Below are 25781 nucleotides of genomic sequence, written 5' to 3' on the forward strand. Positions count from 1 at the left end.
ACCTTTATATTTTATTTTTCTGAAATGAACTCTTAAAACCGGAAAAGGACTTAGAAAGTCTTTTTCTAAGACAAAGCAAAAAAGATGCACCAGTGCCCTGCATCTTCCCGAATATAGTCTCAGTGAAGGCTTTTACTGGTCACAGGGCTGGCTGGCAGCAGGACTAGAATAGAACCTAAGTTTTTTTTATATCTACTCTAGTGTAATTGAACAGTGACACTTGTTATTTCAGTTGGTAGTAAATTCAAATGCATTAATTGGCACTGGGAATGCTAAGAAACCTAAAGTGAACTTTATATCTGGAGGTGTGCAGTCTCCTTTGGCAAGTTGGCAGGTATTTATAAAAATGGCTTAATAAGCAAGGTACCATAATAGTGGTACAAAATGTTCTACAGAAATTCAGGGGAAGAAATCAACAGTGGTAATGACTTTATGTTTTTTGAGGATGAGGTGAGATATCAATTAAATCTTAAGAAGAACTGGTTCTAGGAATAGTATAGAAAAAGAATAGTGTTTGTCGTTACGTGTCTAAGGCATGCACCTGGAAGCAGTGATAAAACGAAGCCAGAAACATGATTTTCAATCCTCAGTCCCAGTCCTATAATCTATTTATAATATACTTATATTTAAAATTAGTTAACACTATTAAACTTAGTATATTTCTACTTATTTTTTATTTTTATTTAAGAAAATTTTTTTGTGTGTGTAGAGATGGAGTCTTACTCTGTTGCCTGAACTGTCTTGAATTCCTGGCCTCAAACAGTCTTCCCACCTCAGCCTCTCAAAATGGTGGGATTACAAGCGTGAACCAATGCACCCAGCCTGTATTTCTATTTAAGTCAGAAAACATTTGAATACCTTTAATGCCTAAAGTATTCTATTAGGCTTTTTACCTTTTATAGTACTCATGCTTCGGCTCTCATCAGATACTTAAGCCTAATTCAGTGAGTTCTATAGATATATAAACTCTTGGGTATGAAATCAATTATGAAAATATGTCAATTACAATGATTCATTTTTATTTATTTTGTTTTTTTTTTTTTTTGAGACGGAACCTCGCTCTGTCGCCCAAACTGGAGTGCAGTGGCCGGATCTCAGCTCACCGCAAGCTCCGCCTTTAGGGTTCACGCCATTCTCCTGCCTCAGCCTCCCGAGTAGCTGGGACTATAGGCGCCTGCCACCTCGCCCGGCTAGTTTTTTGTATTTTTTAGTAGAGACGGGGTTTCACCGGGTTAGCCAGGATGGTCTCGATCTCCTGACCTTGTGATCCTCCCATCTCGGCCTCCCAAAGAGCTGGGATTACAGGCTTGAGCCACCACGCCCGGCCTTCATTTTTATTTATTTATTTATTTATTTATGAGATGGAGTCTCGCTCTGTCACCCAGGCTGGAGTGCAATGGTGCAATCTCGGTTCACTGCAACCTCCGCCTCCTGGGTTCCAGCGATTCTCCTGCCTCAGCCGCCCAAGTAGCTGGGATTACAGGCACCTGCCATCATGCCCGGCTAATTTTTGTATTTTTATGGAGATGGGGTTCACATGTTGGCCAGGCTGGTCTTGAACTCTTGACCTCAGGTGATCCACCCTCCTCGGCCTCCCAAAGTCCTGGGATTACAGGCTTGAGCCACTGCGCCCGGCAATTACAAGGATTCTTATAGGTTGCACATGGAATCTTGGCTGGTTAATTTGAAACTCCTTAAATCTGCTCTTATAAATCCAATTAAGTCTTTTTTTTTTTTCTTTTTGAGATGGAGTCTTGCTCTGTTGCCCAGGCTGGAGTGCAGTGGTGTGATCTCGGCTCACTGCAACCTCTGCCTTCCAAGTTCAAGCGATTCTTCTGCCTCAGCCTCCCGAGTAGCTGGGATTACCAGCATGCACCACCATGCCCAGCTAATTTTTGTATTTTAGTAGAGATGGGGTTTCACCATGTTGGCCAGGCTGGTCTCAAACTCCTGACCTCAAGTGATCCGCCCTCCTTGGCCTCCCAAAGTGCTGGGATTACAGGTGTGAGCAACTGCACCTGGCGTCATTAAATCTTAAATACAGGCATAACAGATGCTAACTTTTTTCACTTTTCTCCTAGGTTCATGGAAGCTGTTCTCATAGATGGCAAATATTTTGCGATAACATACACCCTTTGCAAAGAAGCAGCATTGCACATATCAGTGAAATAAATGAATTTGTTTATGTTTACACTGTTGCTTAGTGTATATTTAGTAAGTTGTTCTAGGTTGCAGTTTTAATAAAATAGATAGATTAAGAAAAAGTGCATCCATCTTTGTTGTGGAGCACTAAGGTAATGATATCACTATTCCTCAATTGAATTGGGCATACTGTAATTTTTAGTATGGAGTTTGGCATCTTGTTCGCCATTACTATTCATTCAGATTTTCAGTCGTCTTTTTTTTTTTTTTTTCTGTTTTCAGAGGTAAATGTGGCAGAATAATAATTATGTTTTCCAGTAATTTGTGAAGATGAAACTTCTGGAATATTTTTGAGAACCTTGTTGCTGTTTAGATTAAATCATTGTTTTGCATAATGAATGAAATGAATGGATAATTTATTCAAGTATTTTGAAAGTATAATCAGCCATTAGAAAGCAAAAGCTTGGCCGGGCACAGTGGCTCATGCCTGTAATCTCAGCACTTTGGGAGGCCGAAGTGAGTGGATCACCTGAGGTCAGAAGTTCAAGACCAGCCTGGCCAACATGATGAAACCCCATCTCTACAAAAAATACAAAAGTTAGCCGGGTGTGGTGTGCATGCCTGTAGTCCCACCACTTGGGAGGCTGAGATGGGAGAATCACTTGAACCCAGGAGGTGGTGGTTGCGGTGAGTTGAGATTGTGCCATTGCACTCCAGCGTGGGTGACAGAGTGAGACACCTTCTCAAAAAAAAAAAAAAAAAAAAAAAGCGAAAGGTTGGATGAAAATCTTTCCAGTCAGTGGTAGTAGAACTCAGATTGAATTGGAAAAGTATTGAAATGGTTTAAGTTGAGAATGTTTTAACCTTTTTTGGGTGAGTAGCGTGGGGTGGGGTTGTTTAATTAAAATAACATTCCACTAAAAAATAACACTGGATGGAATAGACATATTACTTTACATTGAAAACAATGTCCCACTTTTTACAATGAAGAGAAGATGATGCCTCAGGGCTGGGAATAGACTGGAACTAAGTAAAATAAATATAACTTAATATTCCAGCTCTCACAGCAACAGTGATAAACTCTTGAAAAATAAAGATTATAAAGTTCTCTTACTAAAAAGAATATACAAATTAATTTAGATGTCATTTTAAAAATCTATCATATAAATGGAAAAGATTGATGACACAGGTTGATTATCTTTTACTTGAAATGCTTGGGACCAGAAGCTTTTAGATTTTTTTTTTTTTTTGATTTTTGAATATTTGAATATACATAATGAGATGTCTTGGGGATGGGACCCAAGTCTAAACACAAAATTCATTTATGTTTCATATGCACCTTATATATATAGCCTGCAGGTAATTTTATACCATATTTTAAATAATTCTTTTGTATGAGACAAAGTTTATATACACTGAGCCATCAGAAGCATAGGTGTCACCTTGTTATCATGAGATTGCATCCACCCATGTGGACGTTCTGTGTTTATTTGGCATAACCATTGTTGCTGACTCTGAATTTATTTTATTTTATTTTATTTATTTTGAGACGGAGTCTCGCTCTGTCGCCCAGGCTGGAGTGCAGTGGCCAGATCTCAGCTCACTGCAAGCTCCGCCTGCCGGGTTTACGCCATTCTCCTGCCTCAGCCTCCCGAGTAGTTGGGACTACAGGCACCCGCCACCTCGCCCGGCTAGTTTTTTGTATTGTTTAGTAGAGACGGGGTTTCACGGTGTTAGCCAGGATGGTCTCGATCTTCTGACCTCGTGATCCGCCCGCCTCGGCCTCCCAAAGTGCTGGGATTACAGGCTTGAGCCACCGCGCCCGGCGACTCTGAATTTATATGCTACCAATTAGCAATCATCTTATGCTTATTCACACATACGTACTGAATGGTGAAAAAAAGACATACCATTAATACAATGAGAAAAATGTGTCAGGTATGAAATTTTCTACTTGTAACATCGTGGCCACACTCAAAAAGTTTTGGATTTTAGGGCATTTCAGATTTGTGGATTAGGGTTGCTTAACTTGTATCTAATACAGGAACAGGAGTTCACTCATACATTGCTGGAAATTGTAAATTGGAATGTATGTATTGAAAGGGATTAGTGCTCATATAAAAGAGGTTGAAGGGCGCTACTTTGCCTCTCCCACCAAGTGAGGAAGCCATGAGAAGCCCGTGTCTATGGGGAACAGGCCCTTACTAGACACAGAATCTGCTGGTGCCTTCATCTTGGACTCCCCGGCCTCCAGAACTATAAGCAATAATTTTTTGTTGTTTATGAATTACCCAGTATAAGGTATATTGTTACAGCAGCCACAACAGACTAAGACAATGTACAATATTATTTATATGTAAATACATAGAAAAATTTCAGGAAAGATGCATATTAAACTGCTTTCTGAGGTTACTTCTAGGGAGAGTGATGGTATTTTAGGTATAGGCGTGCCTCGTCACAGGTTTGGTTCCAGACCACTGCCATAAAGCTAATGTTGCAAAACAGCAAGTCATATTAATTTTTTGGTTTCCCAGTGCATATAAATGTTATGTTTATACTATAGTGTAGTCTGTGAAGTGTGCAGTAAGTAACATTGTATCTAAAACACAGGCTGGGCACGGTGGCTCACACCTGTAATCCCAGCACTTTGGGAGGCCAAGGCGGGCGGATCACAAGGTCAGAAGTTCGAGACCAGCCTGGCCAATATGGTGAAACCCCGTCTCCACTAAAAATACAAAAATTAGCCATGTGTAGCGGTGGGTGCCTGTAGTCCCAGCTACTCAGGAGACTGAGGCAGGAGAATCGCTTGAACCCGGGAGGTGGAGGTTGTAGTGAGCCAAGATTGTACCACTGTACTCCAGCCTGGGTGACAAAGCGAGACTCCATCTCAAAACAACAACAACAACAGCAAAAAAATATGTACATGCCTTAATTAAAAATGCTTTATTGGGCCAGAAACGGTGGCTCACACCTGTAATCTCAGCACTTTGGGAAGCCGAGGCAGGCAGATCACCTGAGGTCAGGAGTTTGAGACCAGCTTGGCCAACATGGTGAAACCCTGTCTCTACTAAAACTACAAAAAAAAAAAAAAAGGCCAGGCATGGTGGTGCATGCCTGTAATCCCTGCTACTTGGGAGACTGAGGCAGGAGAATTGTTTGAACCCCAGAGGCCAAGGTTGCAGTGAGCCAAGATCACACCACTGCACTCCAACTTGAGTGCTGGAGTGAGACTCCATGTCAAAAATAAAAATCTTTATTGCTAAAAAATGGTAACAATCATCTGAGCCTTTAGCAAGTGACAATCCTTTTGCTGATAGAGGGTCTTCCTTCCATGTTGATGGCTGCTGACTAATCAGGGGTAGTGGTTGCTGAAGACTGGGGTGGCTGTGGCAATTTCTTAAAATAAGACAACGTTGACGTTTGCAGCATCAATAGACTTTTTCTTTCACAAAAGATTTCTCTGTAGCGTAGGATGCTGATTGATAGTGTTTTACACAAGTAATTTCTTTGAAAATTTTTTCAAAACTTGAGTCACTTCTCCCAACTCCTGCTGCTGCCTTATGAACAAAGTTAATGGATTGTAAATCCCTTATTGTCATTTCAGCAATGTTCACAGCATCTTCACTAGGAGTAGGTTTCATCTCAAGAAACCACTTAAGTTTGTTCCTCCAGAGCAGAGTTCATCCATGTTGATGGCTGCTGGATGAACATGGATGAACTCTTCATCCATTCAAGTTTTGCCGTGAGATCACAGAAATCCATTCACATCTTCAGGCTCTACTTTAAAAAAAATTGAAATTTACAAAAATAATTTTTCTTTTTTTGACTCTAGCAGGACTCAAACTTGCAACTTTTGAATTAGAATTCCAGCGTGCTATTCAGGCTCCACTTCTAATTCTAGTTCTCTTCCTGTTTCCTCCACATACGCAATAACTTCTTCCACTGATCAGACGAGATTGGGTGCGTTCAGGGTGGTATGGCCGTAGACTTTTTTTTTCCCCGAGACGGAATTTCACTCTGTTGCCCAGGCTGGAGTGCAATGGCGCACTCTCAGCTCACCGCAACCTCTGCCTCCCGGGCTCAAGCGATTCTCCTGCCTCAGCCTCCTGAGTAGCTGGGATTACAGGCATGCGCCACCACACCTGGCTCATTTGGTAATTTTAGTAGAGATGGGGTTTTTCCATGTTGGTCAGGCTCTCAAACTCCCGACCACAGGTGATCCACCCACCTTGGCCTCACGAAGTGCTGGGATTACAAGTGTGAGCCATGGCACCTGGCCTTTCACTGAAATATTGAAACCCTCAGAGTTGTCCATGAGGGTTGGAGTCAACTTTTTCCAAACTCTTGTTAATGTTGATATTTTGACCTCCTCCCATGAATCACAAATGTTCTTAATGGCATCTAGAATGATGAATCCTTTGCAGAAGGTTTTCAGCTTAGTTTATCAAGATCCGTCAGAGGAATCACTATGTATAGCAGTTAAAGGCTTATGAAATTTATATCCTTAATAATAAGACTTGAAATTAATCCTTAGTCCATGGGCTGCAGAATGGATGTTATATTGGCAGGCATGAACAGTGTTAATCTCCTTGTACATCTCTCTCAGAGCTCTTGGGTTACCAAGTGCGTTGTCATTGAACAGTGATATTTTGAAAGGAATCTTTTTCTTTTTTTTCTCTGAGCAGTAGGTCTCAACAGTGGGCTTAAAATACTCAGTATGCCATACTGTAAACAGATGTGTTGTCATCCAGGCTTTGTTGTTTCATTTATAGAGCATAGGCAGAGTAGATATAGCATAATTGCTTTTTAAAATTTTATTATGAGTTTAATCTCTTTTATTTATTTTATTTCAATAGATTTTGGGGTATAGGTGGTTTTCAGTTACATGGATGAATTATTTTTTGTTTGTTTGTTTTTGAGATGGAGTCTCGCCCTGTCGCCCAGGCTGGAGTGCAGCGACACTATTTTGGCTCACTGCAACCTCTGCCTCCTGCGTTCAAGTGATTTTCCTGTCTCAGCCTCCCAGGTAGCTGGGGCTACAGGCATGCACCACCACGCCCAGCTAATTTTTGTATTTTTAGTAGAGACAAGCCTTCACCATATTGGCCAGGCTGGTCTCGAACTCCTGACCTTGTGATCCGCCCGCCACAGCCTCCCAAAGTGCTGGGATTACAGGCGTGAGCCACCATGCCTGGCCGGATAAATTCTTTAGTAGTGATTTCTGAAATTTTGGTGCACCTGTCACCTGAGCACTGTACACTGAACCCAATATATAGTCTTTTTTTTTGAGCTGGAGTTTCACTCTTGTTGCTCAGGCCGGAGTGCAGTGACACAATCTCGGCTCACTGCAACCTCTGCCTCCCGGGTTGAAGCAATTCTCCTGCCTCAGCCTCCTGCATAGCTGGGATTACAGGCATGCGCCACCATGCCCAGCTAATTTTGTATATTTAGTAGAGACGGAGTTTCCTCATGTTGGTCAGGCTGGTCTCAATCTTCCGACCTCAGGTGATCTGTCTGCCTCTGCCTCCCAAAGTGCTGAGATTACAAGCATGAGCCACCATGCCTAGGCTTCAATATGTAGTCTTTTATCCCTCACTCCCCTCCCACCTGTCCCTCCAGAGTCCCCAAAGTCCATTATATCATTATTATGCCTTTGTGCCCTCATACCTTAGCTCCCACTTATAAATGAGAACATACAATATTTGGTTTTCCATTCCAGAGATACTTCACTTAGAAGAATGGCCTCCAGCTCCATCCAAGTTGCTGCAAAAGCCATTATTTCATTCTGTTTTATGGCTAATATTCCGTGGTGTATATACACCACATTTTCTTTATCCACTTGTTGGTTGATGGGCATTTAGGTTGGTTCCATATTTTTTGCAATTGCAAATTGTGAGATATAGTATAATTCTTATGGGCCCTAAGGATTTTCAGAATGATGAATGAGCATTTCCTTCAACTTAAAGTCACTGCGTACATTAGCCCTTCACAAGAGAGTCAGCCTGTCCTTTGAAGCTTGGAAGTCAGGCATTGACTTCTCTCTAGCTGTGAAAGTCCTAGATGGCATCTTCTTCCTACGTAAAGCTGTTTTGTCTACAGCGAAAATCTCTTTAGTGTAGGCACCTTCATCAAATGATCTTAGCTAGATCTGGATAACTTGCTGCTTCACCTTGCACCTTTTGTGTTATGAGGACAACTCTTTCCTTAAACCTCATAAACCTGTGCTAGCTTCACACTTTCCTTCTGCAGCTTCCTCACTGCTTAGTTTTCATGTAATTGAAGAGAGTTTATCTTTTTCTGGATTACGCCTTGGTTTAAGGGAATGTTGTGACTGGTTTGATCTTCTGTCCAGACCACCAAAACCTGCCTCACATCAGCAGCAAGCCTGATTCACTCTTTTATTCTTGTGTTCATTGGAGTAGCACTTTTAATTTTTTTCAAGAACTTTTCCTCTGCATTTGCAGTTTGGCTAACTGCTGTAAGAGGCCTAACTTTTGGCCTGTGTTGGCTTTTGGCTTTTGACATGCCTGCCTTATAAGCTTAATCATTCCTAGCATTTTTTTTTTTTTTTTTTATGTTTTCTTGAGACAGAGTTTCACTCTTGTTGCCCAGGCTGGAGTGCAATGGTACGATCTCAGCTCACGGCATCCTCCGCCTCATGGGTTCAAGAGATTCTCCTGTTTCAGCCTCCCGAATAGCTGGGATTACAGGCTCCCACCACCACGCCCAGCTAATTTTTGTATTTTTAATAGAGATGGGGTTTTGCCATGTTGGTCAGGCTGATCTCGAACTCCTGACCTTAGGTGATCCGCCCGCCTTGGCCTCCCAAAGTGCTGGGATTTCAGGCGTGAGTCACTACGCCCAGCCCACTTCTAGCTTTTGATTGAAAGTGAGATATGTGCAATTTGTCCTTTCACTTGAATGTTCATTTAGATGCCCTTGTAAGATTGGTTGTTTACTGGCCTAATTTTAATATTACTGTGTCTCAGGGAATAGGAAGGCTTGAGGAAGGGGAGAGAGACGGGGAAAGGACAGGTAGGTAAAGCAGAACACACACACAGTTTACCAATTACGTTTGCCGTCTTTGGGCATGGTTTGTGGTGCCTCAAAACAATTAAAATAGTAACACCAAAAGTCACTGATCCTAGATCACGATAACAAATACAGTAATAATGAAAAAGTTGGAAATACTGCAGGAATTACCAAGATGTGACACAGACGCACAAAGTATGTGTATGCTGTTGGGAAAATGGGCCAATGAACTTGTTTGAAACAGGGTTGCCACATACCTTCAATTTGTGAAAAATGCAATATCCATGAAGTGTGTAATAAAGGGAAGCACAGTAGAATGAGGTATGCCTTTATTTGAAAAAGATTTACTCTTTTTATGTGCTTCTGTATAACATTTTCGACAATGAAAATTTATTTTTATATTATTTGTACAATTAAAGCTATTAAAAATGTAAAAACATACAAATACTTGTGAAAGTTACAGATATTAGGATGAATCACTTTTGTCAGATCCAAACAAAATAGGGCCAGGAAGGTCACAGACAGAGGAGGCTCCTGCTTACGTGTGTGAGATGAGTGTTTCCAAAAAGTCGGGCATGGTGACTCACACCTGTAATCCCATGGACTTGGAATGCTGAGGCAGGATGGTCACTTGAAGACCTCATCTCCATAAAAATTGAGAGAGAAAAGAAAGAACCATTTTCAGGAACTTTCTAAAACCCCACAAGAAACTCTTTGATGTCATCTGGGCATCTCCTATTTTGACAAGGTTTATTACTAGACATTCTTTACAACTAGTAATAAACCTAGTCCTTTTTTTGAGCGTACTTGCCTAGTGCTCTCAAAAGAACACTTGCCCAGTAATGGCATTTCCACCAGTGAACTGACAACAATGGCTTTGGGCCTCTGGAATGAGTGAACTCTGTTTCTTTTTTTTTTTTTTTTTTTTTTTTTTTTGAGACGGAGTCTCGCTCTGTCACCCAGGCTGGAGTGCAGTGGCCGGACCTCAGCTCACTGCAAGCTCCGCCTCCTGGGTTTACGCCATTCTCCTGCCTCAGCCTCCGAAGTAGCTGGGACTACAGGCGCCCGCCACCTCGCCCGGCTAGTTTTTTGTATTTTTAGTAGAGACGGGGTTTCACCATGTTAGCCAGGATGGTCTCGATCTCCTGACCTCGTGATCCACCCGTCTCGGCCTCCCAAAGTGCTGGGATGAGTGAACTCTGTTTCTAAGCCGCTTAAGTGAATCTCTGCCTTTTTCCTAATAAAGCTTCCCTTTATCCTTTCCTCACTGGATACACTGGTGACTTGCCATCCCATGCATTCCAGATTATAATTCTCATTTCTTATTCCCGAATAAACTCAACATATTTGGGGATAATTTTCGTTAGTGTCTTTTTTTTAGACTCACATACTCTTGCTTGTGCCACACAAAAACCTATATAATGTCCAACAAATCATTATTATCATTATTATCTCATTATTTCCCATCTTTATTTTTTATTTTATTATTTTGAGACGGAGCTTTGCTCTCTTTGCCCAGGCTGGAGTGCAATGGTGCAATCTCAGCTTACTGCAGCCTCCACCTCCTGGGTTCAAGCGATTCTCCTGCCTCAGCCTCCCGAGTAGCTGGGATTACAGGCACGTGCTACCATGTTTGTATTTTTAGTAGAGATAGAGTTTCACCGTGTTGGTCATGCTGGTCTTGAACTCTTGACCTCAGGTGATCCACCCACCTCAACCTCCCAAAGTACTGAGCTTACAGGCGTGAGCCACCACACCCGGCTGGCACTTTATTTAGCTGAGTTCTCACTTTCATTGGTGGCCAGATTTGGGTAGATCTCAGATACGTTTCTTGGCCACAGAGTTAGCAGGTGCTGCTTTCAACGACAGTGTCGGGTAATAGTTAATAGTACAGGAGAGGTTTATTTAGGCCAGTACAAGGATTGGAAGAGCCAAGCAGTCCTTCTCTAAATGTGCAGTTGTCAGGGGTTAGAAATACAAGGGGGTAAATCAAATATAAAAAAGGCAAGCAGAAATTTTAAGTCAGGATAAGGATATGGTCTGGAATTGTAATCGTTTGCTAATTTGTGTAAGAATGTGCCAATACTCAAAAGGATATGAGCTTGATTTGCATAAGGTTTATCTCACTAGGGAAGCTTGCCATAGTGTGCCTTGATTGTTGAGATGTTATTGGGCCTGAGCTCAGTGGTGGGGCTGTAAGTGACAGTTCTTGGCTGAGGGGAATGCAACAACTGCCTTCTGGGCCTGCTTTTATTTTTACTTAAATGAAAAAGTTTCAGTAGAATCCCTAGGGGAGCATTAAATTTTATTTGCCTAATTTAAATTTTACTTAAAAATTAACCATGTGATTATGTATTTTACAAAGTTGGCATGTGCATATTACCTTATAGTCTTCCTTTAAACTTAAATAAAAATGCTTATACAAAATACTATACATTTGTTTGCATGGATAAATACATAAATGTTTCAAATGAAATAGCATATCATAAAAATCTCTGGTACGTTATCTTACTTATTTCCCACTCCCACCAGCACCACTACTATTACTTTTTGTGAGCGTGTTGTTACTTAATAAGTACGTATGCATTCTTATTTTCTCCTCTTTTTACATGAAAGGTGGTATACTGTATATGGTATTCCGCATGTTGCCTTAGATTTTTTTTTTTTTTTTTTTGTAGTAATGGGGTTCTCACTGTGTTTCCCAGGCTGGTCTCAAACCGCTGGGCTCAAATGACCCTCCCATATTGGCCTTCCAAACTGCTGGGATTATAGGCATGAGCTACTGTGGCTGGCCTATTGCTTTTAAAGAGATAACACTATGAACTCTTTTCATGTTTTTACTGTTCTCTTTATTGCTACGTGGTATTGCTTTATATAGATTTATCATACTTTAACCAATTTCTCTTGGTGAACATTGGGGTAGCTCTTAGTGTTTTGCTATTATAAACTATGATGTAATAATTCTGCACCATATACATGTGCGTAATTTCACAAGTCTGCAAGTATATCAGTAGGTTATATTATTAGAAGTGGAATTTCGGCCGGGCGCGGTGGCTCACGCCTGTAATCCCAGCACTTTGGGAGGCTGAGGCGGGCGGATCAGGAGGTCAGGAGATCGAGACCATCCTGGCTAACACAGTGAAACCCCGTCTCTACTGAAAAAAAAAATACAAAAAAAAAAATTAGCCGGGCGTGGTGGCGGGCGCCTGTAGTCCCAGCTACTGGGGAGGCTGAGGCAGGAGAATGACATGAACCCGGGAGGCGGAGCTTGTAGTGAGCCGAGATGGCGCCACTGCACTCCGGCCTGGGCGACATAGCGAGACTCCATCTCAAAAAAAAAAAAAAAAAAAATTAAGAAGTGGAATTTCTAGGCCAGTATATGCAGATTTTAATGCAAATTACCAAATTGCCCTCCATAAATTGTACAGATTTGCATGCTCATCAGTAGTGCCATTCTGCAACATTGTCAACAAATGTGTTTTCAAACTTTTTGATTTTTGTCCGTTTGATGGGTGAAAAGAAGTATCTAAGTTTAATTTGCGTTATCTTATTATGAGTGAGATTATCTTTTCACAGTTTTCAGAGCCATTTTTATTTCTTTTCCAACTGTCTTTGTATATCTTTACTCAACTTTCTGTTGGTTTGTGAAGTAATATTTCAATAATATTTTATGATTATCATTTTTAATATTTACATTCCATTCCATTATGTTATTATAGCATTTTTTTTTTCTGTAGTTGGGCATTTGATCTACTTTTTGAGTGTGGCTGTTATATTTTTTCTGCTGAGAACAGTTATTAAACAGGTTTTTCTCATTAAGATTATTTATTTGGGAGTCAAAAATGCAAGGATCTGTTACAAGTTTTTGTACTAATTAGCTATGAGGAAACCACATAATTTGTCTGGGTCTGAGTTGGTAAAACTTGGAACTTTCAAAGTTTGAAATCCCCTAGAGCCGCAGTATGTAGAAATAGATTGCCCAAATTAATAAATCTTGAATACTTAATATGATCTTAGTCTTTTCCCCTAAATGAAATTAATTAAATTTTGTTACAGTGTTTTCTACCAAAGATGTGAGAGTGCTAAAGAGATAAAAGGAACCCTAAGCTCACCTAGGCAATTCTTTCATTTTACCAGTGGGTGAACTTTTTTCCCAAGGAGGAGGGATGAGCTTCTTTATTATACACAGCTAGCTGTTGAGTAGTACAGTTGAGACCAATCTTGGATCATTGGATTTCTACCATACTACTTAGTGTTTTTCTGTTTTGTTTTTTTTTACCATACTACTTAGTGGTGGTGTTATTGTTTTAATTTCTTTCTCCTTTTTATCTTCCATATCTCCTGTGCAGTTAGATATTAATACATATTTGATACCAATGTCTTTATCTTTTTTTTTTTTTTTTTTAAGAGGCGGGGTTTTACCATGTTGCCCATGCTGAACTTAAACTCCTGGGCTCAAGCTGTCCTCCCACCTCAGCCTCTTAAGTAGCTGACATGTGCCACCATGCCCAGCTACAGGCGTGTGCCACCATGCCCAACTACATTTTGTTTTTCTTTGGAAAGTTTTTGTTTGATTCTGTTTTTTATTTCTACACTTACCATAATCTAGGCACTCAGCACCCAATACCTAGGTTATTAATGCCTTCTGGCTGTACTGATCACTTTCCTGTCAGCTCTGTCTGCCTTTGCTTCTTTGCAGTTTATTCAATGCATTGCTGATAAATAGATTGATATGCTTTAACCCATGTTTTTACCATGACCTCTTCCTATTAAAAAACTTAAGTGGCTTCCTATTTTACATATGCTCTAAATTTCAAAGGTTCTTCTCAAGTGATTGTGGCTTACTTAGTTGATCATATGTCTAGCTGTCCTCTACATCTGATCAGATGTTGTAAATTTATCTTCCAGGCTTATATACCCCTTGGCTGTTAGAACTTTTGGTTTTTTTGAGGTAGGGTCTTACTCCGTCACCTAAGCTGGAGTGCAGTCGCAATCTCGGCTCACTGCAACCTCCATCTCCTGGGTTCAAGTGATTCTCTTGCCTCAGCCTCCTGAGTAGCTGGAATTACAGGCGCCTGCCACCATGCCCAGCTAATTTTTGTATTTTTAGTAGAGACAGGGTTTCACCATGTTGGCCAGGCTGGTCTCGAACTCCTGACCTCAAGTGATTTGCCCACCTTGGCCTCCCAAAGTGCTGGGATTACAGGTGTGAGCCACCGCACCCATCCTGTTCCAACTTTTGAATTGGCTATGTTATTTATTTTAAACATTGAAAACTTCCAAGTGTCTGTTCTTTCTGTTGTCAGTGATGAATAATGTTTCCTCCAGATATGCATGTTTTAGTTTAGTGCTCATTTTTGCTGTAGCGAAGAGCAGTGCTATTTATGTGAATGTACATGTGGATTTGAGAAATGTTAATTTTGAAATGAACAACAACAACAAAAAAATCAGAAGTTGCCAGACAGGAAGAAAATATAATGGACAGCTTCCTGGGTGCTGGATTTTGCTAGAGTATGTGCAATAAAATGAGATGATTTCTGGGATTGGGGAAGGACATAAGAATTGTGTTACTAAAGCTTAGGTCATGGAAAGTAGGAGAAAAGATGAACAGTTTTTCCATTTTGTCTATATGAGGGCAGGATTTAGGTCCAATTTTGAAATTAGACCTAGATTGGATAAAAGGAGCTAGGAGCAAAGTTGACTTCAGAGACTATAGGTATAGGCCCCAGGGAAGAGTTAATAGTAACCAGCGCATTGATTTTAGGAGATGCCTGGGTAGTCTAACCTGTCTTGAATCCAAATAATAGAAGACAATTTTCTAAGTAAATTAGGAACTTAGAGTATACTTAAATGTTAGGAGCAAGTACCTGTATAGTTTGTACACAGACATGTGAAAGTAAAATGGTTAGGTATTTAAGCACTAATAATGTAACAAGTCCTGTGCTAGACTATGTGTTTACAACGTGAAAAAAAATAATAATTTGGGCCTTAGGGCAAAGGGAGAAAAATTTATGCTATAGGAAGATATGTACAAAGTGCAAGGTAGTTTAAATTAGGAATCAGTGGGCTGGACATGGTGGCTCACACCTGTAATCCCAGCACTTTGGGAAGCCAAGGCGGGCAGATCACTTGAGGTCAGGAGTTTGAGACCAGCCTGGTCAGTATGGTAAAACCCCATCTTTACTAAAAATACAAAATTAGCTGGGCATGGTAGCACATGTCTGTAATCCCAGCAACTTGGGAGGTTGAGGCAGGAGAATTGGTTGAACCCGGGAGGTGGAGGTTGCAGTGAGCCGAGATCATGCCACTGCACTCCAACCTTGGTGACAGAGCAAGACTCCATCTCAAAACACACACACAAAAAGTTAGGAATTAGTGAACTGTGCTTTGAGAAAAATCAAAGGGGGCATGGATACTTTGTATAATTTGAATGAATTACCCCTACAAAAAAGTGGAACCATAAAGAAATGCCTCTTCCTCCATCAGCCCATCTGGTGTATTAAAACAGTGAGGTACTGTACTGAGCCCTGAAGGTCGTAATCTAGAGGGAAAAAATCATTTACATTAATTCTCTGGATGGAGGTGCCTGAAATGATCCTATGGTTTTGGGGGTATCCCTTAACATTTCTCTGACTTAATCAAAATTTTACACCATTCTGAGGCTTAAGACTAAACAAAAGCTTTTGCTGACTAACCCAGTCTCAACTTAATCTTTTTTATTTGTAGTTTTCTGTCATATCTATCATAATATTTTTATGCTTCAAGATATAATTTTAGGCCGGGTATGTTGGCTCACGCTTGGAATCTCAGCACTTTGGGAGACCGAGGCAGGTGGATCACCTGAGGTCAGGAGTCTGGAACCAGCCTGACCAACATGGTGAAACCCCATCTCTATTAAAAATACAAAAATTAGCCAGGCATCATAGAGTGCGCCTGTAGTCCCAGCTACTCAAGAGGCTGAGACAGAATTGCTTGAATGTGGGAGGCAGAGGTTGCAGTGAGCTGAGATCATGCCACCACACTGCAGCTTGGCAATAGAGCGAGACTCCATCTCAAAAAAAAAAATATATATATGATTTTAGAAATGTATTGTTTTAAAAGTGTTTTATATTTATCTTGTTTAATTAGAATGTAGATAGTTTTTGGCTTTCTGGGTCTCACATAGGGCTGTACATACAATAAGAATTTAATAAATTTTTATTGAATAAGAACTTCCTAGCCGGGTGCAGTGGCTCATACCTGTAATCCCGGCACTTTGGGAGGCCAAGGCGGGCGGATTGCTTGAGGTCAAGAGTTCGAGACCAGCCTGGCCAACATGGTGAAACCCTGTCTCTACTAAAAAAACAAAAATTAGCCAAGTGAGGTGTCGCGTGCCTGTAATCCCAGCTACCCGGGAGGCTGAGACAGGAGAATTGCTTGAACCTGGGAGGTGGAGGTTGCAGTGAGCTTCGATTGCATCACTGCACTCCAGCCTGGGTGATAGAGCAAGACTCAGTCTCAAAAAAAGGAAAAAGAATAAGAACTTCCCAGTAATTCTCTTGAATGCTGAATTAGTTGGCTTTTGATGGGGCAACAAACGACACCCAAATCTTTGTAGCTTACAGTAACACACATTTATTTCTCACCAGCATTCTGCAGGTCAGCTGTGCTCAGCTGGCTCAGCTGGGCTTGCCAGTGGTTTATTCCAGGCTGAAGTTTGTTCATTATGGATGCCAGTTTGAAGGATCAGTGTCTCTTTGGGACATGGTCTTCTCTCGATGGAGTGCAGGAACACAAGAAGACTAACAGCAGCACCTCTTAAAAGCACTTCATGGAACTGGTCCACATTCATTGGTTAGAGCAAGACATATGGCAAGACATACACCAAAAACCTAAAGAGTAGGAAATTTATGACCTGGCATTACTATGCAGAAGGGGAAGAAAAAAGTAGGAAAGTAATTTTGCCTAAGGGATAGGGGATGGGAGAGCAAGTATTTATTGAACAGTAATATGCACTAATACAGATGTTTCTGATTTAAAACAAAATATTAAAATTTTTTTTTAAGTGAAGTTTTAAGTGTAGAGAATCTGGTAGAGAGGAGGGCCTCCAAGGACCTGGTCGTGAGAAAGATTTAATAAAAACTTCAAAGCAGTATCAGCATTATAAGGCAGGGGGCAGCAAAGTCTTCCCTCCTAGGTTGAAGTCTCCCCACCTAACTCCTGGACATTGAAGTATGGAGTTAGTCCTCCCTAGGTTCAAATTCTAGATCCATCACTTCCTACCTGTGTACTCTTGAGCAAATTATATTTTAGATCTGTAAAATGTGGGTACCAGTTATCTTTTTTTCATTTCAGCTCTAAACGCATCTTTCATTGTCCCGTTTGTGATACTGGAAGTTTTTCCTTTGCCAGTTACTGTTAAACTTTGTCAGGAGAGAGACTAGAAGGACCCTGGAGGAGGGGTGTTTCTTGCTGATTCTAGTGCGCCCTTTGTGGCTTGCTTCTATAGCATGCTGGAACTAGTGGGATATTCAATGGCACCCAACTCTTAAGGAGTTTTAGCAGCAACTCTCATGTGCAATTTCCTAGTGAAACTGCCTTTCCATGGGTGACTTCCCCTGGCATCGCAAAGTTCAGCTTCCCAACAAATTCCACTGGCATGAGTTGTCCAGTAGATGACTTGTTCTGGCATCACAGAGAGTGACTTTCTAGTGCATTTTGCTGGCGTGGCACCTTAGTACGTTTCTCTGACATACATAGCTGTGCCTTCTCCACACAGTCTGATCTCTGCCCTGTCAGTGAGAGTAGACCTTTTATAGACTGGTCATTTCTTGGTGCTCTGTGTCAGATCTCGAATAGTAACTGCTCCCTATATCTGCTATTTCTTTAACTTCTGAGTGGTAAATTTCCTGTTGTAACTAATAATTTTTTATTTATTTATTTATTTATTTTATTTATTTATTTTTTGAGACAGTGTCTTGCTCTGTTGATCATAGCTCACTGTCGCCTCAATATCCTGGGATTAAGTAGTCCTCTCACCTCAGCCCCCTGAATAGCTGGGACTACAGGCGCATGTCACCACGCTTGGCTGATTTTTTTTGGTAGAGATGGGGTCCTACTATGTTGTCTAGGCCGTTCTTCAACTTCTGGGCTCAAACAGTCCTCTCTCCTTGGCCTCCCAAAGTGCTAAGATTACAGGCATGAGCCACATACCTGACTTTAATAATGTTTTATATTAAAAGTTTCTTTTTCAATTTATCATGTGGTTTCTGTCTTCTAATTGTACTTTGACTAATATATCAGGTTTATAAGTAGTACTTTCTCATAAGATTATTCTGAGGATTAAATGGGATAATATAAGCAATTTATTTAGAATAGTGCCTATCATAGAACAATTACTTTAATGTTTATTAGAAATATTGGTAGGATCATCATCATCATTTCTACTTATTGTCCCCAGGATGTTTCGTCTGAACTCACTTTCTGCTTTGGCAGAACTGGCTGTGGGTTCTCGATGGTACCATGGAGGATCACAGCCCATCCAGATCCGGCGAAGACTAATGATGGTGGCTTTCCTGGGAGCATCTGCAGTAACTGCAAGTACTGGTCTTTTGTGGAAGAGGTGAGTGTTATCCAACCATCTTGTTCTTGCATATACTTTTATTCTTCCAGTCATCTCTGTTGTCAGAAAGGAGTTGATTTCTGGCTTAACTCTGTATCAAAATTTCTTGCCCAGATCATTTGGTATTATGAATATTCATCTATGAAATAAGATGTTTCAAAGAATTCAACATGCCAAGGCAATACATAGGAAACACTGTGCTTCAAGGTCTGCCTGTCTCCTCTGCTGACCATTTTAAATAACGGGGTAGGGATAGCAATAGCAGCTTTAGAAAATGAATGGTTTCCGGCCAGGCACATTGACTCATGCCTGTAATCCCAGCACTTTGGGAGCCCAAGGTGGTCGGATCACTTGAGGTCAGGAGTTCGAGACCAGCTTGGCCAACATGGCAAAAACCCATCTCTACAAAAATACAAAAAATAGCTAGACACAGTGACGTGAGCCTATAGTCCCAGCTACTTGGGAGACTGAGGCAGGAGAATTGTTTGAACCTGGGAGTCAGGTGGAGGTTGCAGTAAGCCAAGATTGCGCCACTGCACTCCAACTTGGGAGACAGAGCAAAACTGTCTTGGAAAAAAAGAAAAAAAAAAAAAAAGAAAATGAATGCTTTCTGAGACTTCACAACTTGGTGACCCTGTGAAATTAACTAAGGAACCTTGGTACTTTAGTGTCCCTGATAATTTTTTTCACTAATTATGGAAACTTCCTTGGAGAGAAGAGAAAATGTAGCGAGCCACAGTCTTCTCTTTCTTAAAATACATACGTACTGTTTTTCTGACTCTGTCACTCTGTTTTTTATTTTTGTTTGTTTGTTTTTTGAGATGGAGTCTTGCTCTGTTGCCCAGGCTGGAGTGTAGTGGCACAATCTCAGCTTACTGCAACCTCTGCCTCTGGGTTCAAGCAATTCTCAGCCTCCCAAGTAGCTGGGATTACAGGTGTGTACCACCATGCCTGGCTAATTTTTTTTTTTTTTTTTGTATTTTTGTAGTTTTGTATTTTTAGTAGAGATGGGGTTTGACCATGTTGGTCAGGCTGATCTCGAACTCCTGGGGTCAAGTGACATGACCACCTCAGCCTCCTAAAGTGTTGGGATTATAGGCATGAGCCACCATGCCCAGCCTCTAGGGCTAATTTAGCCCTATTAATATAGGATGATCTTTCTGGGATGTTATTAAATGCCTTAGGTGTTCTGTGAGGTTCTTGTAGTCTGACTTGGTAGAGCTTGATTGTTTTCTCTTGTGAACTCTGGAAATTGACTGGCCTGTGGCTCCTTGGCAATTTTGTGTAGTTTCATCCTGAAGAATGCACTGCTTAGTGTTGACTCAGTACTCAAGAGTGTTCCATATACATTTTTGGAGCTCTTTCTCTGTGTGACTTTTTCCTCTTGAGTCCTCTGCCTCACCAATTCCAGGCACCTCAGGTTTTCTAAACTTTGATCTCTGTCACCTTAATTTAGCAAGATCACTATATTTGGCTTGGGATCTTCTTTGTGGTCTAGAAAATGTTTCCAGACAGAAATTCTGGGCAATTATAGGCCTCCATTTTTCTTTTTCTTTTTCTTTTTCTTTCCTTTTTTTTTTTTGAGATGGAGTTTCACTCTGTCACCCAGGCTGGAGTGCATTGGTGCAATCTTGGCTCACTGCAACCTCTGCCTCCCAGGTTCAAGAGATTCTCTTGCCCCAGCTTCTCGACTAGCTGAGACCAGGCAAGCACCACCACACCCGGTTAACTTTTGTATTTTTAGTAGAGATGGGGTTTTACCATGTTGGCCAGGCAGCTCTCGAACTCCTGACCTCAAGTGATCCACGCACCTCGGCCTCCCAAAGTGCTGGGATTACAGGTGTGAGCCACTGCTCCCGGCCAGGCCTCCATTTTCTTAGAGAGTTGCATACTGTGCAGTGTCTGAAAGCAATCATTTGATATATTTTGTTCAATTTTCTGTATTTTTGCCCTGGTGGAAAGTCAAATCTATTACAGTTTGCTCCATTATGGCTGTAAGCAGAAGTCTTCTTTTTGTACATCATTGTATTTCATCAGTTCTGTAATATTTAATTAATTTTAGTATTATATCATTACAGCAGTGGCTTCAGCTACCAGAAATACTTGTATTTTTTTAAAAAAGAAATACTTGTATTATATTATTTTGAGCCCCTATTTCTTCTTTATGTTCCTTTTTATTGTAGTGAAAGATACATTTTTTTAACCTTTTTTTTTCTAAAGACCTTGATATTCCACCCTTTCAGTTACAGTTGGGACAAGGGGAGGATGAGAATGGGAAGAGTTGGAGTGAGATGAAGAACGAGGAGGGGCTCTATAGCTGGAAGTCTAGTCCATTTAGTTGTTGTGCTGGAAGGGCTCATTGTCTCTGGTTTCAGTGAGAAGATGTATGGATGAGGGCTTCTGTCACATGTCTTCACCATTTTAAAATACGCAGTTCAGTAAAGTGTATTCACATCATTGTGAAACAGATCTCCAGAACGTTTTCATCTTGCAAAACTGAAGCTCTACTCATTCAAGAGCAACTTCCTTGCTTCCCCTTCCCTCAGCCCATGGTAACCCCCATTCTACTTTCTGTTTCTGTAAATTTAAATATTCCAGGTAACTCATGTAAGTGAAGTCATACAATATTTGTGGTTTTGTGACTGGTTTATTTCACTTAGCATAATGCCCTCAAGATTCATCCATGTTGTAGCTTGTGACAGGATTTCCTTCCCTTTGAAGGCTGAAAAATATTCCATTATATGTATATACCACATTTTGTTTATTCATCTGCCAACGGACTTACGAGTTGTTTCCACCTCTCAACTATTGTGCATAGTGCTGCTGTGAACATGGATGTGCAAATATTTCTTTGAGACCCTTTCATTTCTTTGGGATATATACCCAGAGATCATGTGGAAGTTCTATTTAATATTTTTTGAGGAACTTCTTCGTGTAGAATATTTGACAAGTCTCGTTGCTGTTGCTCTGCTAAGCTGTATCTGTTTGCTTATTTGGCTAATATGATGGACGTTCAGGATTAATCCAGATTTCTTTTTTGCATATCCAGGGCCCATGCAGAATCTCCACCATGTGTAGACAACCTAAAAAGTGACATTGGTGATAAAGGGAAGAATAAAGATGAAGGGGATGTTTGTAACCATGATAAAAAGACTGCAGATCTTGCGCCTCATCCAGAAGAGAAAAAGAAGAAACGTTCTGGATTCAGAGACAGAAAAGTATGAAGCATAGTCTTACAAGTTGATCAGAAGTATATCCTAAAGTAGAATAATGCAGTTCAATCTTTTTAATCATATGTTTCAGATGGTTAATTTTCACTTTCAAGTTAACACTTCTTTGCTATTTTCCATCATGTTCTAAGCCAAAAGTACTCTTGGAATGTGAAGTTAAAGGAGGTAGTTAAAAGGATCTAGGACCAATAACCGCAATTAGCATATTTTTTCTTAGTTCTTTCAGTTCAGCTGCCTAAGGTGATTCTTTGTTTCTGGATCTTCCTGATGCTAAGTGTTATATACGTTAAGTTGAGTCTTTGTGGTATTTCTGATACCAAGTTGTAGAGAGAAAATAAAATCTCTTTGGAAACATAACTTCTAGAAGACCAAGTAACTTTGAGGACAGCACAAACTTCAAATGACTATCAAGATTTTATGTAATTAGACCCTGCGTGGTGGCTCATGCCTATAATCCCAGCACTCTGGGAGGCAGAGGCAGGCAGATCACCTGAGGTCAGAAGTTCAAGACCAACCTGGCCAATGTGATGAAATCCTGTCTCTACTGAAAATACAAAAAGTAGCCTGGCATGGTGGCACCTGTAGTCCTAGCTACTCAGGAGGCTGAGGCAGGAGAATTGCTTGAACCTGGGAGGTGGAGGTTGCAGTGAGCTGAGATTGTGCCACTGCACTTCAGCCTGGGTGGCAAAGCAAGACTCAGTCACCAAAAAAAAAAAAAAAAAAAAAAAAGATTTTATGTAATGAACACAACCTGCTGTTATATAGCTTTGCCTCAGTGAAGTTTCAATTCCACTACAGCAGTTCCTATGATATCAGGTATTTGATTTCATCTAACATGAGAGATGAACAATGAAAAGGATAGATTTCTTAGACACTTTGCATGTCAAGGTTAAAATTCAAGGCATTGCCTTCCATTGCTATACTATAGCTAATAATGCAACAAGATAATTTGAGTTATTTCTGTATTTTGTGTGTATGTGATTTGTGTATTTGCAAGAAGAGTTCTTCTTTGTAAAATCTGGATCTTCTGTCTGGTTTCATCTGTTAGAGGAAGTTATTTTTTAATTTTTGGAGACAGAGTCTCCCTCTGTTGCCAAGACTAGAGTGCAGTGGCACGATATTGGCTCGCTGTAACCTCTGCCTCCTGGGTTCAAGCAATTCTCCCGCCTCAGCCTCCCGATAGCTGGGATTACAGGCATGTACCACCATGCCCAGCTAATTTTTGTATTTTTAGTAGAGATGGAGTTTCACCATGTTGGCTAGGCTGGCCTTGAACTCCTGACTTCAGGTGATCCACCTGCCTTGGCCTCCCAAAGTGCTGGGTTTATAGGCATGAGCCACCATGCCCAGCCTAGATGAAAGTATTAAATGTGTTTTCTCTATACCCAAATTCATGTCTGATTGAGGTGAATTTGAACAAAAGTTATGCATCACAAGTCAATTATCAAGTTTTATCAATGATCCTTGTTTTTCTGGCAGAATACATTTATTTACTCTTTTGCCCTGAGTGAATTCAAAGAAAGCACAACTTTACTCTGTGCCAATAGTTTCATCTACAGACCAGTCACACTTTCCATTTTGCAAAATACAGCTAAAATGTCCCAAATAAACATTTATTTTGAACCTACTTCCATTTTCTACTCCTACTCTCTGCTCAGCAGATGAGCATGTCTCATACTTCATAGAAAAAATTAAAGCTATCAGTGTGATTTACTCAAATTCCAACCCTTATAGTTACAAAACCTATCTTATCTGTATTTGAAGTAATTTTTATTTCTTTCACTAACGTTTCAGAGGAAGAGCTGTCTTTTCCCTGTTCAAGGATAATTGTTTTAATGTCTTTCTGTATCTCTAATAATCTATTTCATCACTTATTCTGTCTTCATTCTGTTTTTTCAGTCATTCTTTGAATATTCATTCCTTTACATGATCTATATAGACATGTTAAGAATTTCTCTATTTACAATTTAAGAAATAATAAACCACATTTTTATGCCATAAGTTTTGTTTTTTGTTTGTTTGTTTGTTTTGAGACGGAGTCTCGGTCTGTTGCCCAGGCTGGAGTGTAGTGGTGTGATCTAGGCTCATTGCAACCTCTGCCTCCCAGATTCAAATGATTCTGATGCCTCAGCCTCCTGAGTAGCTGGGGTTACAGATGCCCGCCACCATGTCTGGCTAACTTTTGCATTTTCAGTAGAAACGGGGTTTCACCACGTTAGCCAGGCTGGTCTCGAACTCCTGAGCTCAGGTGATCTGCCCACCTTGGCCTCCCAAAGTGCTGGGATTATAGGCATGAGCCACGGTGCCTGGCTTATGTCCTAAGTTTATTAAAAACATATCTATTATCCTATGTAAATTCAAGGATTTGTTTTATTTTTCAGAGATTGCACCTCTTGAAATGCTCTTCATATTTGTTTCATGGATGAATTAAAACATCCTTGTTTCTTAAGCAGTTGGTGTCTTGCTATAAATAAATGTGCATAAAATCCAGATCCAGAGTACAAAGTCATTATAATTAGTAACCACCACTTATTTTCTACTGAAAATAGCATGTTCTTCCCTGAGCCCTCTTGATAGTGCCTCGTGCCTGCTGTGGACCACAGAGGTTGTGAACCTCTGGATGCCCTGTTCCAGCGTGGTGCTATTGGAAGTTCAGTGAGAGGTGCATAGACTGAAGGCAAGAGAGATGGCAGCACCACAGCAAGTCCTCCTTAAACTGCATTTTTTAATCCCCTTTTTCTTCTCCATTTTGATCATGTATTTTTCTCTTCCTACTTTCCCATTCATTTTTTTCCCTCTGGTCTGGTCCTGTGATGTCTACATCAGCGGTCCCCAACCTTTTTGGCACCAGGGACTGGTTTTGTGGAAGACAGTTTTCCTGCAGACCAGAGTGGGAGGGGGTGGTTTGAGGAGAAACTGTTCCACTGCAGATCATCAGGCATTAGATTCTCATAACGCACACAACCTAGATCCCTTGCATGTGCAGTTCACAGTTGGGTTCATGCTCCTATGAGAATCTAATGTTGCCGCTGATCTGACAGGAGACAGAGCTCAGTCAGTCATGTTCCACTGCTGCTCACCTCCTGCTATGCAGCCTGGTTCCTAACAAGCCTCAGACCAGTACCAGTCCTCGGCCCGGGGCTGGGAACCCCTGCTCTATATGTTGTCCTTCACATTCTCACTTTTCTTTTTCTTTTAACTTTTTTCTTTTTAAAACATTTATTTTAAAAAAAATTTATTCATTGTGGAGATGAGGTCTCACCATGTTGCCCATGCTGGTTTCAAATTTCTGAGCTCAAGTGATCCTCCCACCTTGGCCTCCCAAAGTGCTAGGACTACAGGCATGAGCCACTGTGCCCAGCCCTCTCATTTTTCATTTATACTTTTGTTCTTTTATGTTCTCTTAATTTTTATGTAATATTTCAAATATTCAGAGAAAAAAGAGAATAATGTTTTTTATATTTTATAAAATTATAGTCTATAAAATTATATAAGTTTTATAATTGTATAAACAACCAACACTCACTTTTGTCAAGTTTTAATATTGTATTTACTTCAGATTTTTTTTGTTTTGTTTTGTTTTTGTTTTTCACATGCCGTCACCCAGCCTGGAGTGCAATGGTGTGATCTCCCAGCTCACTGCAACTTCTACCTCCCAGGTTCAAGCGATTCTCCTGCCTCAGCCTCCTGAGTAGCTGGGATTACAGGCACTGGCCACTACGCCTGACTAATTTTTATATTTTTAGTAGAGACGGGGTTTCACCATGTTGGTCAGG

At 40.7% G+C, this 25781-nt stretch overlaps 1 protein-coding gene across 4 annotated transcripts in view; it reads left to right on the forward strand.

The window, feature by feature from the left end:
• Positions 1-25781, forward strand: part of MICU1 (mitochondrial calcium uptake 1) — a 265058-nt gene that overhangs the window by 38442 nt on the left and 200835 nt on the right. For all 4 annotated transcript variants that reach the window (XM_010373066.2, XM_010373068.2, XM_030940185.1 and 1 more), the window contains 2 exons: positions 18614-18775; positions 21825-21993. In XM_010373066.2, coding sequence (XP_010371368.1) covers positions 18615-18775; positions 21825-21993 — 330 coding nt within the window. In that variant the 5' untranslated portion in view covers position 18614. The remainder of the gene's footprint in view (positions 1-18613; positions 18776-21824; positions 21994-25781) is intronic.

This window comes from Rhinopithecus roxellana, chromosome 11, assembly GCF_007565055.1.
Source record: "Rhinopithecus roxellana isolate Shanxi Qingling chromosome 11, ASM756505v1, whole genome shotgun sequence".
In the NCBI taxonomy this organism is placed as follows: domain Eukaryota; kingdom Metazoa; phylum Chordata; class Mammalia; order Primates; family Cercopithecidae; genus Rhinopithecus; species Rhinopithecus roxellana.